This window comes from Enhydra lutris, unplaced genomic scaffold (assembly GCF_002288905.1).
Source record: "Enhydra lutris kenyoni isolate GAN:26980312 unplaced genomic scaffold, ASM228890v2 scaffoldscaffold75, whole genome shotgun sequence".
Taxonomy (NCBI): Eukaryota; Metazoa; Chordata; class Mammalia; order Carnivora; family Mustelidae; genus Enhydra; species Enhydra lutris.
In genome coordinates, this window is record NW_019154159.1 from 2980737 (window position 1) to 2996893 (window position 16157).

The 16157-nt window shown below is 62.1% G+C and overlaps 1 protein-coding gene across 1 annotated transcript in view; it reads right to left on the bottom strand.

The window, feature by feature from the left end:
• LOC111160287 (dynein axonemal heavy chain 17) overlaps window positions 1–16157 on the bottom strand; it is a 95261-nt gene that overhangs the window by 8821 nt on the left and 70283 nt on the right. The window contains exons 62-74 of the mRNA XM_022523225.1: window positions 15217–15409; window positions 14666–14901; window positions 13992–14114; window positions 12227–12431; window positions 11635–11799; window positions 11251–11391; window positions 10966–11136; window positions 9389–9511; window positions 8726–8919; window positions 3491–3639; window positions 2630–2757; window positions 1773–2000; window positions 611–802 (exon numbers count right to left, since the gene is read on the bottom strand). Of these exons, the coding sequence (XP_022378933.1) occupies window positions 611–802; window positions 1773–2000; window positions 2630–2757; window positions 3491–3639; window positions 8726–8919; window positions 9389–9511; window positions 10966–11136; window positions 11251–11391; window positions 11635–11799; window positions 12227–12431; window positions 13992–14114; window positions 14666–14901; window positions 15217–15409 (2248 nt within the window). The remainder of the gene's footprint in view (window positions 1–610; window positions 803–1772; window positions 2001–2629; window positions 2758–3490; window positions 3640–8725; window positions 8920–9388; window positions 9512–10965; window positions 11137–11250; window positions 11392–11634; window positions 11800–12226; window positions 12432–13991; window positions 14115–14665; window positions 14902–15216; window positions 15410–16157) is intronic.

The window sequence follows — 16157 nt, forward strand, 5'->3', positions numbered from 1 at the left end:
ATAGATAACGGGGCAAGTGTCTGAATAAATGTCTTCAAAAAACTCGAGCACTGTTCCTCCCACGTGAATCTCCCCACTCCCTCATGGCTGCCCCCCGGCATCGGCTTCTTGCCAAGACCTGGGAGACAGCTCCCAGTGTTCGGCTCAGCTCAATGCGGTGCTGGGCAAGGCCCCTCTCCGTCCGCGGCTTCTCCGTCCTCCGAGGGGACGCACTTTGCACGTGTCTCCATCATCAGGAAAATCAGAGCGGTGCCTGTGTGCTCCAGGGAGACTGTTTTGGTTTTCTGTCTGGACCTGGGTTCTGTCATGGACGTTGACCGCGCACCAGGGAGGCCCCTCCTCATCCCTGCCCCCCCAGAGATGCCTGCCCCCGTGGAGTGTGCTAGCAAGGCAAAGAATTGCCAGACGGTTGACAAGTGTCGCAGGGCTGGAGGCCAGGGACAGGGCGGCAGTCGTCCTGGCTCCTTTCTGGGTGGAGTCTCGGGACTTCTGGTTTTCAGGTTTTGTTCGGCTTAGGACACTGTGGGATGCGTCCTACACCTGAGCCCTGGACAGTGGACGGGGGCGGACGGGGTGCGGAGAACCCCTGGGGCACCAGGCACACCCTCACCTTGGTGTTGGCCTCCAGGTAGTTGTAGAGCACATTGATGGAGATGGTGAGGTCCCCGTTGTTGAAGGGGTACGACCTGTTCCAGCCCTGGGCCCCAAACTTGCGCCTCTCTGCTACCACGGCGTGGAAGTAGCACAGGGCAAAGAGGATGCACTTGAACTCGATCTCCTTGGTGCACATCTCCAGGGTGTCCTGCGGGAGAGGACCCGAGTCCTGCCTCTGCCAGCTGCCTCACTGGGGGCAGGAGGGGCGGTGGGGGCGGTGGGGGCGGGGGGACCAGCTGTGGGAGGCCCTGGTCCACAGGGCTGGAGGAGAGAGCATGCTTTCTCGTCTTTACTTCCTTCAGAAATTCAGCTCTACCACTTAAGTATTGACTACGCGTGAAATTAGGCTGCTTTCTAATAAGATACTCGCAGGCGCAGGACATGTCAGGACTTCTTTAGCGAGAAGTACCGTCCGTTGGCCCCGTCAGCCCTCCTCGCGGCGGGCACGAACAGTATTGGGAACCGCGGTGAGCTGTGTGCTCTTCGCACGATGTGCTCTGCGAGTGCATATGTGTAGGCGCTCCGAGGCGGCAGGGGTGGCGGCCTTAGAAAAGTTTTAGACTCCGTTTGGGAGCTCAATGTGCGCCTCCAGAAGGTTTTGGTGCAGAACGGAAGGTCAGGTGCCGCGAGGTGAAGGAAAATGCTAGGGGCTTGCGGGAGGGGGCAGGGCTGCGGGGGGGAGGGCGGAGGGAGGTTTGGACGTGGAGGGAGGGGCCACGGGAGCTGTCCCACTGAAGCAGGGTGGGGGCCCCGCTGGGGATTGTCTCCTGGGAAGCACCTGAGCCCGGCACACCGCCTTCCGGGCTGGGCCCCTCCTGAGGGGCTCCGGCAAACCCAGCACCCGCTCTGCGTTGAGCTGCGCTGACTCGCAGGCGATGAAACGGGTTACAATACGTGTTCCTGTTTTTTTTTTAAAGCTGTAACTTGACTGCGTTTTGCACTGTGTGCATTCGACTCCATCTTCCAGGAGTATATTGATGTGCGGCGAGAGGTGTGGGCGTGCGCGTGCTGGGGGTGGCCCGGCGCGGCGAGAACCAGCGTAGGGTGTCCTCGGGGCTCCAGGCCACCGCCGCCTCTCTGTCTGCGGGGCGCGCGCTCCGGAGGGGAAGCCGCCTCACCTGGGTGAAGAGGTCCAAAGCCTTGTGCAGGTTGGCGTACATGCCCGTGGGCGGCTCGTTGGTGATCTTGATGGCGTTTTCCAGGATGCCCTGGGGGATGATGTGGGACTCGGGGCTGGGGGCGGGCTCGGCGCTGATGAACACGCGGTAGTCCTCGTGGCTGCTGGCGCTGTAGCGCTCCAGCTTCTTGTCCAGCGCGCTCAGCCACCGTGCCACGAGGTGGATGTTCTGTGACCAGGACCGGGCCTTAGTGCCCTCGCGGCCCTCCCACCCGTCCCTTGAGCGGTGGCCGCATCTCACCCTTCCACAGGCCCCAGGCGCACCGGCCAACTTCAGCTGAGCTGATGAGGCTGGGGCATCTGTGCTCGTACTCGGTGAATTCAAGACCTCCCGCCTCCTGGCGAGTCCTCCCCGGCCTCCCCAGCGTCCCTAGCATCCCTGGCGTCGGGCTGACGTGACATGGCCCCCACCCCTGCTCTGAGGTTTGGGTAGAAGGAATGGCATGAAGCTGGGGGTCTCCATACAGGACCAGGCTAGACCATGTGGACCGAGGTCAGCTCACCTGTGCAGGCCGGGGAGGCCTGCAGGTGCTCGCTGGGGTTCAGGAAAGGGCCGCGCTGGGGGTTGGGCTAGGGGTTACCCAAAATGTGGACAGAACACATCCGGGGTCCCTAGCACTTGCCCCACATGAGGAGGAGGATGGGGGCGCTTTCATCCCCTCTGGAGTTTGGGCTTTATAAGGGACGCCTCTGTAGGGAAGCTCTGGCCTAAAGCCCGCATCCTCGCACCACCACGGCCCACCACCCCGCGGACCGGGCACAGGGGATGTGGTGTGGGCGCCGCCGGGGGCCCCGTACCTGCAGTATGACCCAGTGTCCCATCTCTGCAGCCATGTCCAGAGCGTCCTCGGCCACCACCTCCTGTCCCTGCCCCAGGGACACGTTGTGCAGTTTCCCGTTGTCTATGGTAAATCCCAGCTTCTTCCCTGAAGGAGGACGAACAGGAAGCACGTGGGGCCGCGGATGGAGGCGGCCGGGAATCCCAGCCCTCCCCCCTCCGTGTGGCGTTGTGGTAAAACACACAGAACATCAGACTGGCCCGTTTCAGACCCACGGTCAAGCGCACGGTTCAGTGGCATTTAATGCCTTTGCCGTGTCGTGCGGCCCTGTGGCAGTTCCCGGCGCTCTCCGCCCCGCCTCTGGAAGCCGCTCAGCTGCTCTGTGTCTCCGTGGATCTGCCCATTCCGGACGCTTCTGATACACAGAAGCCTGGAGCCGGGGGCCTGGGTGTCCGGCTGGGGTTCCTCTCGGCACAGTGTTTCCAAGGTGCGTCTGCAAGTTTGATGGCTCGGTTCTGTCCCACTATGTGGCTTCGCCGTGCTGGGATTAGCCACTCGGCAGTGGACGGATGGTGGCTTTTGCCTGCCTTTTCGCCCTTGGGGGTGAACAGCCCTATGGCGTGTGCCCTTCCATACCGGTTTTCATTCTCGGGGCGCCCACCTGCCGTGGGGTCGCAGGGGCCCGTGGTGCCCGTGTGTGTCCCCTGCCAAGGACCTCACAGCCTGCTCTCCGCACGGCCTCGTCTCCCTCCCAGGCTCGTCCGTTTCTGTGTTTCCTCACGGGGGTGCAGGGGCGCCTCGCGGTGGCTCTGACGCGCACCCTGGGTGACGGGGGATGGGGCCGCCCCGCTCTGAGGCCCCCCTGGCCGGCTAAGCTTACCCAGGGCTTCCACGTCTTTGAGGGGGTCGACACCCGGGGAAAGGATGAAGAAGATCGCCGTAGAGGGGCTGCTCTCCTCGTAGGACTTGGAGAACTCGACGCTCCGGCCCTCCACGAACTTGCTGCCCATCTTCTCCTCCACGAAGTTCCTGAGGGAGACGCGCTGGGTCAGAGCCGCAGGCGAGGGGTGAGGGTGGGCTGGGACCCCTGGCGGAGGGGCCCTTTCCTTGGTGGGCTTTCTTTTCTTTTATTTCTTTAAGGAGTTTATTTTTTACTATTTTTAAAAAGATTTCTTTAGAGAGAGAGAGAGTGTGCGAGTCGGGGAGAGAGCGAGGACCTCCAGCAGACTCAGTGCTGAGTGTGGAGCCCGACACGGGGCTCGATCTCGTGACCCTGAGACCATGACCTGAGCTGAAATCAGGAGCTGGACGATTAACCAGCTGCGCCCCTTAAAGATTTTATTTTTGGCAATCTCTACACTCCCCGTGGGGCTTGAACTCACGACCCGGAGATCAAGAGTCTATGCTCCTCCGACCGAGCCAGCCGGGCGCCCTTCGGTGGATTTCCTTAAGCAGAGCAAGGTCTCAGGCCTGCAGGCAGCCTTTTCAGGGGCTTTCCTCTTTGTGGGGGGTGTGGTGGGGGAATGGGTGCTTCCCCACCTCCGTCCCTGGCGGGCTTTGCAGTGCGCGGTTCCCTGGAGTGGCCCTCGTGCTGGTGAGTGAGAGGTGGTCTCCTGCGGCCCCGTCTTCAGAGGCTCCCAGGGCCACACGCCTCAGTGGGGCCACAGCCCAGGGCATCTCAGGTGAGCGCGCCCCAGCAGCAGGTGGCCCCGGGGCCTCTGAGCTTGCTGTACTCGGGGGGAAGGGGACGGGTTCGGCGATTTTGTCTCCCACACGCTCCGTTCTGCTGTCTAGGAAGGGCTGCGGGAAGGAGCCGAACACAGATGGTTCTCGCCCACCCTGGTGCTCTCCCCCAACTGGGGGTTTTGAGTAGGAAGAAGGTTTTTGGTGAGTTCAAGGACCGCAAAACATGGTTCATCAGAAAAATCACAGGAATTTAGATGAAAAATCTGTCTTTACAGAAGCAGCTGTGTTCCAAGCCCAGACTTACTTTCTTGACCCTTACAAGTCCGGGGTCGGTTGGGACCCCTCTCAGGGGAAGTGTGTGTGGTGTGACCGGCAGAGCCCTCTCCGCCTCTCCGTCACAGAGGGCCGGCTTCCCACATTCTGAGTCATTCCCGGCGCCGATATACTAAGATTCGGTGTCCTTAGAAGCAGCAAGTCAGTCTTTGACAGACAGTGGGAGGGGAAGGGCTCCCGGAGGGGCCGCCCCACACCCTCCGACTCTGTGGGGACCACGGGGCCAGCAGGACTTCCTGGGGAACCCCTTCTCAGGATTCACCCCCGGCTCTGGCCTCCGCTGGCTTCTGTGCAGCTCCCCGAGCGGACGCAGGCCCCAGGCGGGGCGTCGGGGGTGCTCCTCCCGAGTCCCTCCCCAGCCATGCTTGGTTCCGGCCTTGGGGATCGACCCGGAGCGTGGAGGCTAGCATCCAGGAAGGACATCTGCGGTGTCCCAAGTCCTGCCCTAGACGGGAATGCCACCAATTCCCCGTTGCTGCTGATGTTGCCAGGCCACGGGGTCCTTCTCTGCGGGGGGACTGATGCCGCCCAGCGTGCTCCTGGTTCCCGCAGGCTCTGCCACTCCCGGCATTGAGTCCTTGGCAGAGGGGAGCTGGGGCCAGCTCCCAGCTGCTCCCCAGGAGCCCCGGGCCTTCTGCACCACAGAAGCTGCACTTTTGGGGGGAAAGGCACTTTGCCAGCCCCTGCCTCCCGCGCCAGGCCAATTGCTGCGGTCTCTGGGCCCGTGAGCCTCCTGGCGCCCGGGTGTGGACCAGCTGAGGCTTTGGCCCCGGGCACACACTCCGCCTCTGGTGTCCGGGGCCGCTGCGTTATTCACCGTGGACTTGAATGTCCTTGCTCGGAAACCCCACGGCCCACACAGAATCAGGGAAATCTGCTTTCCCAGACACTACAGACATGTCACCGAGCGGGGCTTGGGGTCGCCCCGGCCCCAGCGAAGCGCACGAAGTCCTGAGGTACTTCCTCCATCCAGGCGTCCTCGGGCCGTCACACGTGCGAACCTGGGTGACGCGCCACCACGCGCCAGGGGCCGTGGGCCTGGACACCTGGCCACGCTCTGCTCCTTGGCCGATGTCCCTGCTGTGACGGCCAGGTGTCCTTCCCCTCGACCTTTCCTGAACTTCGTCCAAACTCCTTCCGGCATGGCTGGCCTCCGCAGCGAGGCTTCTCGTCTCCCTCCACTTCCTGCCGTCCTGCCTGTGCCCACCCACCCCCAAATGGAACCAAACAGACATGCTTTGTGAACAGCCGGGCGCGGGCTGGGCCTCTGCTTTGTCAGAATGGAGTTCTGTTCGGGACGAAGGTGTCTCTTGGGGCATCTGCTTTGGGGCAGCAAGGACCACGAAAAGGCAAAGACACTGTATTGTGTCCGAGAACGGATGTGTCCGAGAACGGGTGCTGGGCTTGACCCCTCATCGGCTTCGTCCTCCTTCCTGTGGTGTCTCCTTCCTCCCTCCTTCCTGTGGCATCTTAGTCCTCCTTCCTGTGGCACCTCTATCCCCCCCTTATGTGGCATCTCCGTCCTCCTTCCTGTGGCATCTTGGTCCTCCTTCCTGTGGCCCCTCTATCCCCCCTTATGTGGCATCTCCGTCCTCCTTCCTGTGGCATCTTGGTCCTCCTTCCTGTGGCACCTCTATCCCCCCTTTGGTGAGTTCAAGGACCGCAAAACATGGTTCATCAGAAAAATCACAGGAATTTAGATGAAAAATCTGTCTTTACAGAAGCAGCTGTGTTCCAAGCCCAGACTTACTTTCTTGACCCTTACAAGTCCGGGGTCGGTTGGGACCCCTCTCAGGGGAAGTGTGTGTGGTGTGACCGGCAGAGCCCTCTCCGCCTCTCCGTCACAGAGGGCCGGCTTCCCACATTCTGAGTCATTCCCGGCGCCGATATACTAAGATTCGGTGTCCTTAGAAGCAGCAAGTCAGTCTTTGACAGACAGTGGGAGGGGAAGGGCTCCCGGAGGGGCCGCCCCACACCCTCCGACTCTGTGGGGACCACGGGGCCAGCAGGACTTCCTGGGGAACCCCTTCTCAGGATTCACCCCCGGCTCTGGCCTCCGCTGGCTTCTGTGCAGCTCCCCGAGCGGACGCAGGCCCCAGGCGGGGCGTCGGGGGTGCTCCTCCCGAGTCCCTCCCCAGCCATGCTTGGTTCCGGCCTTGGGGATCGACCCGGAGCGTGGAGGCTAGCATCCAGGAAGGACATCTGCGGTGTCCCAAGTCCTGCCCTAGACGGGAATGCCACCAATTCCCCGTTGCTGCTGATGTTGCCAGGCCACGGGGTCCTTCTCTGCGGGGGGACTGATGCCGCCCAGCGTGCTCCTGGTTCCCGCAGGCTCTGCCACTCCCGGCATTGAGTCCTTGGCAGAGGGGAGCTGGGGCCAGCTCCCAGCTGCTCCCCAGGAGCCCCGGGCCTTCTGCACCACAGAAGCTGCACTTTTGGGGGGAAAGGCACTTTGCCAGCCCCTGCCTCCCGCGCCAGGCCAATTGCTGCGGTCTCTGGGCCCGTGAGCCTCCTGGCGCCCGGGTGTGGACCAGCTGAGGCTTTGGCCCCGGGCACACACTCCGCCTCTGGTGTCCGGGGCCGCTGCGTTATTCACCGTGGACTTGAATGTCCTTGCTCGGAAACCCCACGGCCCACACAGAATCAGGGAAATCTGCTTTCCCAGACACTACAGACATGTCACCGAGCGGGGCTTGGGGTCGCCCCGGCCCCAGCGAAGCGCACGAAGTCCTGAGGTACTTCCTCCATCCAGGCGTCCTCGGGCCGTCACACGTGCGAACCTGGGTGACGCGCCACCACGCGCCAGGGGCCGTGGGCCTGGACACCTGGCCACGCTCTGCTCCTTGGCCGATGTCCCTGCTGTGACGGCCAGGTGTCCTTCCCCTCGACCTTTCCTGAACTTCGTCCAAACTCCTTCCGGCATGGCTGGCCTCCGCAGCGAGGCTTCTCGTCTCCCTCCACTTCCTGCCGTCCTGCCTGTGCCCACCCACCCCCAAATGGAACCAAACAGACATGCTTTGTGAACAGCCGGGCGCGGGCTGGGCCTCTGCTTTGTCAGAATGGAGTTCTGTTCGGGACGAAGGTGTCTCTTGGGGCATCTGCTTTGGGGCAGCAAGGACCACGAAAAGGCAAAGACACTGTATTGTGTCCGAGAACGGATGTGTCCGAGAACGGGTGCTGGGCTTGACCCCTCATCGGCTTCGTCCTCCTTCCTGTGGTGTCTCCTTCCTCCCTCCTTCCTGTGGCATCTTAGTCCTCCTTCCTGTGGCACCTCTATCCCCCCCTTATGTGGCATCTCCGTCCTCCTTCCTGTGGCATCTTGGTCCTCCTTCCTGTGGCACCTCTATCCCCCCTTATGTGGCATCTCCGTCCTCCTTCCTGTGGCATCTTGGTCCTCCTTCCTGTGGCACCTCTATCCCCCCTTCCTATGGCATCTCTGTTTTTCCTGTGGCATCTCTGTCCCCTTCCTGTGGCATCTCCGTCCCCCCTTCCTATGGCATCTCCATGCTCTCAGGTCAGCCTTGGGTCAGGAGGAGGGAAACCCTCCCCACTCCAGGAGAGGGTAGATGGGACATCTCAGATGTCACCCGTAGGGACCGGCGCAGTGTTGTGTGAGGTCGCTGCTCCTGGAGTCCTTCTGTGGAAATGACAGGCCCAAATGGAGAGTGAACAGGACGGGGATGAAAGGCCACAGTGATTAATTTTCCAATTGTGCGGGGGCTCCAGGGGCGGAGAAATTATTCATAAAATCAGAACAATTCTCTCTGCAAATGAGCCTAAGCTGGCCCAAGAGTTAACTTTAAATGTAGCCGCTGAGGGCATGCAGGTCCCTGGATGACGGCGACTCAACACTCATCTGCTCCCTGCTGTGTCCGGAGGGACCCGTGTGGCCTCAGAGTCAGTGACGCCCACACTTGGAAGACAGTGTTGGCTCAGGGTTGGGGTGTCGCCCTGTTTCCCCTCACTCGTCCCTCAGGCTGGTGGGAGGGGGAGGGGCGGGGAGCACCTGTGTGCGTGTGCACGTGTGTGTGAGCGTGTGTGCGCGTGTGTCCCGGCGCACCCCCCCACCGCCCGGCCCCCGGGGCGCCGCGCTCACTTGACTGCGTAGGTCATGCGGTCCGGCCGCAGGCACCTGACCATGCACAGCTTCTGCAGGGCCGTTTTGTTCTTCCACTCCTTGGGGAAGATCTCCTTCTCGGGGGCTTCCGACTCCACCAGCTTCTTCCACCGCTTGGCCGACCCTTCGATGTCGCTGTCCAGGTTCTTGAACTCCTCCATCTCCGACAGGGCCTGGGGGCGGGTGGCCTCTCAGCTCCCCCCCGTGCTCCCCTGTCCCGGCGCCGGGAGAGGGTGGGCCGCCTGGCCAGGCCCGAAAGTGAGCAGCCGGTGCCCCCGAGGGCCAGGAACGCGGACGGAGGGTCTAGCGTAGGCACCCGACCCCCGCCGCCCTCCCAGGGGCTGAGGGACAGGGGCTGCACCCATCACGGGGGCCGCCGCCTTCAGGCCTTCTGACCCGAGACACGGGGGGCCCCTGAGTGCTTGGGCCTAGGTCAGAGGAACTGCCTGGATGCTGGGACCGCCAGGATTGGGGGGCGGCAGCAGTATCGGGGCAGCCCTGGGCCCCCCTGGGGCCTGTCGTGGCTCAGCTGGCAGCTGGCAGGAGCCCTCTGCACCTCGGCCCCAACTCTGGGGCCTCCCCAGGTCCCTGGATGTCCGTCCCAGCGGGACCCACGGCAGCAGGGAGCGTCCCAACACCAACCTTGATGCCGCCCCACCCCTGGTGCTGAAGGAAGTCCACCGGCGACACGACCCCGGCCTTGAAAGGGAACCGCAGGAGGAAATCCAGCTCCACTGGGTTCAGCTCTTTCTTCATGGACAAGACCTGAGGGGACGTGGGGGCCACTCAGTGTCGGCCCACAACCGGGTGGAGGGGAGGCCAGCGGCCCCTGGCAGGAGTGCAGCAGACCTCCTTGGTCACGGTCATGGTCATGGGTGTGGGCACAGGACACGCCAGGGCGTTCTCACCCCTGGAGGAAGCGCTGTCCTGCCCCTGGGTCCGGACGAGACTTCGCATTCACCTTGGTTTGTTGTCGTGATTTTAAATTATGGCAAAATACACATGACGTTTACTATATTAACCCAATCGAAGTAAGACATTTTAGTAAATTCATGTGTACAGTCACCACTGCCACTTAGAACCAGAGATTTTCCATCTTCCCGAAGGGAGCCCCTGAGCAGTGCCCCTGACCCGCCGCCAGCCGCTGGGGCCCCGACTCTGGGCCCCATCTCCTGGCCCTGCCTGTTCTGCACAGTCCGTGTCTCGGGGATCCTGCCCAGGTGCCTTTCCCCTCTGGCTTCTGCCGAGGTTTGTGCACGCCGTAGCGGGGGTCAGTCAAGCTTGGGGGTGCGGAGAAGGCGCGTCTGGCTTCTCAGCTCATCCTTTGATGGAGACCCGGGCTCCGTCCACCTTGTGGCAGGTGTGAGCAGAGCCGCTATGAGCGTACCTACACAAGTCAGTTTTGGGGGGCACACGCACTCTCTGGGGGATTTTCTGGGTCATGTTCTAGGTCTCCTTGTTGCTCACGCCCACCAGCTCTCGGGGCCTCCAGTTGGCTGGGTCTCGGGTCCCAGATGGACGGCAGGGGAACCGGGGCCGCTGCACACACAGGGCCCCGCGCGCTTCCCTCAGACGCTACAGACCAAAGACTTTCGCCCGCGTCAGACCGCGCGCGTGCTCTCTCTCTCTCTCTCTCAATCGCTCTCTCTCTCTTTTTTTTTTTTTTTTGGTGGAAAGACAAATCTCTGGAAAATTAGGGAAAGCACCGAGGAAAGAGCCTCATGCCCTCCTCTCAGAAGGGAGAAGCCTCACTCACGGAGGGGTTGCCGTTCAGGGACCCGCAGATAAAAGAAAACCTCCTCGAGCTGGACCCCGATGGACAGTTTGAGTTCGGATGGAAAGCTGCCTTCTGGAAGCTCTCAGGAAACTAGTGTTTCTCACTGTACTTACAAGATGCCGTAAACAAAATGACAGTCGGGCTGTCTCATCGATTCAGTGCAACGAAAATCTGAAACACCCCAGCAGGTCCGTATGGACAGGAGGAATATTTATTCCTTTGTGTCTCTGTTTCCTTAAGAAATGGCACTTGGCATCCACGGAGGGTAACCTCCGGCGCGGACTGCTCCGGGGGCAGCATGTGAATGTGGTAGAACGATGTTTCCTCGTAAAATTCTCCTTCGCAGACCTCCCCCTCGGGACTCCCCTTAAAACAATGCCTCATGTCGACAAGACAGAGTCCCAGGCACATCCCGCAGCGGGGACGGGAAGGGCAGACGCACCTGGAAGGTCACCTGGGCCAGGAAGATGAGCTTGTCCCGTTCGAAGAGCCCTCGGGCCGTGTACATGTAGACGGAGTAGGTGATCTCGTCCGTCAGATTGACCACTCGCTGCCTGACCTCCTCGGCGGGGGCTGTCCTCTGGATGGCCTTCTCGAACACCACGTTGAAAGCCTGGGGAGGAGAGCATGGAGGCTTGCGCAGCTGGACCCCGAGGCCGCCCCACGCTGCCCACCGGGGCTCTGTGGACGCCAGGGCCCTGGCCCCGGAGCCTGGCCGCGGCCGCACCTTGAGCGAGAACTGATAGATGGGGTTGATCTTGTTGAGGTCGTTCAGGATGAAGTACAGCAGGGATGCTCTCGCCGCGGCCGGCCGGTAGTTCTCTCTGGCCTCGTTGATTTTAACCTCTGTGGTTTTTGCCTCTTTCACCTTAAAACAAATGGGGCTTGAGTGGGACGAGTGGGCGGACAGCGCCCGTGTGCAGTGGCCTCCCCCTCGAGGGACTTGTGCTGGGTGGGGCCTGAGCCCCTGCTTCCGGCCCTGGCTCCCGGGGTCGGGGGACACGGGCGGCCGCGTGGCTTATCCTCCCAGCGGCCCGACCAGCAGTGCGGTGGCGGCCTCTCTGTGTGCCCTGCGGGGAGCACGGGGCCGGCCCGGGAGGCGGCCTCTCACCTTCTCCTCGATCTCATTGGCCGTGTGCTTGGTGGTCTCCAGGTTCTCCACCAAGGCCGTGTCCCCCAGGAAGTTCCCCGACGCGGCCGACAGCCGGGCCAGCAGGGAGTCCTCCAGCTCCTTCAGAACAATCTTGAATTCGTTCTGGGACTTGGTGAGGTTTGCCTGCGGGAGGGACAGCGCGCCGGGAGCACAGCTCAGGGAGGCAGCAGCCGGGCGGGAGGAGCACCGCGAGGCTGACACGTGGGAGCGGGCCACCGGCAGCCACGTGGCCGGGGCGTGGGGACAGTCTGAGTCCGTGTGCGCTGGCGGCCACAGGGGCCCATAGCCGAGACGGTGCCCGCGGGATGGCTGTTCGGTGCACGGCCGTCCGGGCTCTGCAGAGACGCCTCTTCTGTCTGAGAAGCGGCTGCTGGGTTTGGAGTTAGGTCTGGGAGGTCGCGGGGGAAGAGCGGCTCCTTCTGTCCCGCGGTGGGATGGGCTGGGGCTCGTTCAGGGAGCCGCATCGGGGCGGCCGCTGCCCCATCAGGGGAACCTCGCAGTGACCCCGGTGGCCCGCCCTGTGCCGAGTGACGTCAGGCCCCGCCTGTACCTTCAGCAGCTCTAGATCCGGGCGCTCTTTGGCCACCACCGCGGCCAAGAGCTGGTCCTCGAGCCCGTCCCTGGTGACCAGGAAGTTGATCAGGGTGCACTGGGCTTGCATCTCGGGCTTGTAGTGGGGGTTGAAGTACTTGGTGTGCAGGATGAGACGGAACTTGGGGTGGTACTCCACCTCCTTGTCGCCGATCTTGATGAACCTGGCCGTTGGGGGAGGGAAGGGTCAGGGGGCGTCGGCAGCAGCAGCAGGAGTAGCCTCCTGGTGCCCCCAGCCTCACGCCGCCACGAGCCCTCCTCTGGTCACCGGGCGAGGACCGTGTCTCTTCTTGCTCCAGTCTTCCTCTAGCCTACGGCCAGGACCCTCTAGCGGGTGCACTGCTCTCTCTCTGGTGGGTTCGTCCAGATCTTCCTGGGGGTGCTCTCAGCGCCCGCTGCCCATCGTACTCCCCTGGGAGCCGGTGCAGAAACACGCCTCCCGGACCCCACTCCAGAGTCACGAACGTCAGAGAGATGCTGCTACATTCTGGAAGCTCCCTGGGGGAGTCGGAAAGCAGCCAGGGCCGGAAGCTGGGTCGGCCGGTCCACTGGGGGGGACCCCTTCTCTCTGCTCCTGCTCTTTATGGTCAAGCTCACTTCTGGGGGCCTCTGTAACGTCACCCCTTGGGGATTCCCACTCATGTCAAGCTCTGCTCGGAGGCTAGGACATCAGCACATTTATCGGCTACCTCTGTTCTGGGCTTCAGCACACAGCCCTGTTTTTACCGGTGGCTCAGACCTGCTCTGATGTTTCCCTTTTTTTTTTTTTTAAAGTTGATTTAATTTTTCTTTATATTAGAAAAGTAATACAGGCGGAATGCATCTAGCAGTGAATGGAGAAGCGGAACGCGGCACACCCACCCGGCGGGCTCCGCTGTAAGAGCAGCGCGGCCCTATCACGCGCTGCACAGGTGAGCCCGGAGCCCGCGGCGCCCAGGGAAGGCAGCCAGACAGCAGAGGGCACACACCACGTGACTCCCTTCTAGGACGTGTCCAGAGCAGGGAGGTCTGTGGAGGTGAGAGCACGTGGGTGGGCGCCAGGGTCCGGCAGCTCGGGGAGGGTGCAGGATGCATGTGGGTGCATGGGGAGCAGGGGGCCCCCACGTGAGGCGAGACCTGCACAGCCCTGCGAGGGCCCCGAGGGCCACTGTGCTGGTCACTGTGAAACGGCTAATTTTATGGAAGGTACATTTCACCTGAATAAAAAACATAGTACTGCAGGCACAGGGTTTGTAAAACGTGTGAAAAAGAAGAACAGCTTGACCAGTGGGGCGCCTGGGTGGCACCTTCAGCTCAGGTCATGATCCCAGGGTCTTGTGATCGAGTCCTGCTTTGGGCTCCCCCTTCACTGGGGAGCCTGCTTCTCCCTCTCCTCCCTGCTGGTGCGCGCTGTCTCTCTCTCTCTTTCTGTCTCTCTTTCTGTGTCAGTATCTCTTTCTCTCTCTCAAACAAATAAATAACATCTTAGGGAGGAGAAGCATGACCATCAAGGACGGCCGTCCGCAGGCTATCACGATGAGATGCTGGCGTCGCCATTCCTGACCGGGATGCGGTCCCACAGCTTCCTGTCTTTCTGGGGACCAGTGTTTGTCATAGACCCTGCTGCCTACCAGGATAGCAAGGCGGTTCCCCGAATCGCCTCCCTGCGTAGAGGCCACACCGCCACGGAGCGTGGTCACGTGGTTCACGCAGGCTGACCTGCGAAGGCAGAACCAGAAACTCACTTTCCCTTTTTAATGGTGTTCCTGCCGAGCAGCGGGTCCAGCACAGGGTCCACGGTTTCCCCAATGTTCTCGATGAGCAAGATGTCCCCTTCAGAAATGGCCTGCTCGATGATGTCCAGGTAGCTGTGGGCAGACGTGGGGCTGGGTGAGGACATGGGCCCAGAGACGGCCCCGCTGGGAGCCCCAGGAGGCAGCCCTTGGAGCGAGAAGACACTGGAAGGCAAGTGGCCGAGGGGCCGGCCGCTCTGCCCTGGGGGCCCGCGGGAGCGAAGCCCCAGCTGTTTTCACACCTGCGTCTGGTCACAGGTCCCCCATCCGCCAGAAAGGCACATGGCGTGACCTTAGTGAAGACCTGTGATGAGGAAATGCGTCCCAGCTGAGACGAGAAATGAGAAAACAGCCTGCCTGAAGCCTTGTGGCCAGCAGGTGGCTGGGTGGGCCTGGAGCCTAGGTGAGCGTCCCCTTCCTGGAGCGGCAGCAGGCTGTGGGGGGAGGGGCAGAGAGGAGCCCCGAGGCTCATTCTTTCCTGCTGGCTCTGTTCCCCAAGACCAGATAGTGGAGAACCTGCGCACGGGCCAGGATCTGTGCGTAACGATCCCCCCGCCATCCAACCCCTCCGTGTGTGTGCAAGCCCGCGAGCCCCCAGCCCACCCGCGCTGGCCGCCGGCCCGCACCTCTTCTGGCCCAGGCGGATGGCCCTCAGCTCGCTGCCATACTTGTTCCTGATCCACTTGACGCCCTGCAGCTGCGCGTCCACGACGAGGGGCCAGCGCTCCGTGTTGCACAGAATCGTGGCATTCTCAGTGGACATGCGGTCGCTGGGGAGGCCCTGGTTGTTCCAAGTGGCCACGTCTGCGTCATCCGTCAGCAGGCTCAAGGGGTCCAGACCTTCCGTGATGGGGATGGGGACCTGCCCGGAGGAAGCGCTCAGGTTCAGGCCGGGTGGCTGATGTGGCCTCACTTATGGCTCCACGGGAAACAGCTCTCCAGGCAACACGGCGGGACCATGGTGAGTTAGACCACGGACGAGCCGCGCAGCCTGGAAGACCGGCTCTCCCACCGCCCTGACGGAGAGCCTTGGGACCCGCTGGGAAGGGCGTCCGCCTCAGCCAAGCTGGGTCACAGTTTAAACCCACAGTGACCAGAGCGTCCGTGTGGGGGACCCCCTCCCCACTCAGGGACCTCCCCAGGATTCCTGACTGATGAATGTAACCGAACCGCTTACCTTTAGCTGATGTATATAAGGGACCCAGAACTTCTCCATCAGCTCATTTCGGTATTTCTTGGTGAAGTAGCCCACGTAGGAGACGAAGGCAGAAATCAGCAGCACGTCCCCGCACAGGGTGACCCCCTGGCTTTTGAAGTTCTTCACCGATTCAGCCCAGCGCACGTTCTCCGACGCTAACCCGCCTACCAGCCTAAATGTGAGCATGTGGTCGGGGGTGGTCACAGGAACGCGGGGGGCACAGCCAACGACCTCCACCCCTCAGTGTGGGGCGTCTGCCATTGCACATCCTGCCTTCGCTCCGTGCCTCAACAGTGGAAATGCTCTGGGGGAGATTTTGGGAATCACTGCTTTAGGGAAGCAGAGCAAGTGCTTTCTGGGGGCACCTGGGACCTGAGCTCCCCTGCCCCGGCCCCCAGCGCTGGTGTCACCTCAGTGCTGACCTTATCTGAACGTTTTGCTCGAGCACTAAAGCTGCTGCTGGGATGGCACTGAGCTCAGGCTTCAGCTAGTGGGGGGTCTCGGGGGAGGTGGAGTCCAGCCACAGTGGGCACGGGACAACGTGGCATCCAGAGGGGCCCTGGCCCCATGTGGAGCGGGGACTGCAGGGTGGGCTTCATGTGGCTTGGGCCACCAGCCTGAGAACTGGCCCCTGGCCCCAGACGTGACATCACGTCTGCGATGTTCTTAGAAAACACAGGTTGCCTGATTAGGTCCACGGAGGTCTGTCCTTGGTGTCACCCAAGGAGCCCTTGCTTCCCAAAGACCAAAAGACTGCTTTGCTTTTCTTGGCTACGGTCAAGTCCCTCAAACCCAGGATGACGTCCGCACCCTGCTGGAGGCCATTCTCCTGCGGCCTGGGGACCTCCCAGGGTCCCCGTGTGCACTGATGACAACCTGTCGGCAGTTGCCAGCCCACCGGGTGGGAGGACGTTTGACCA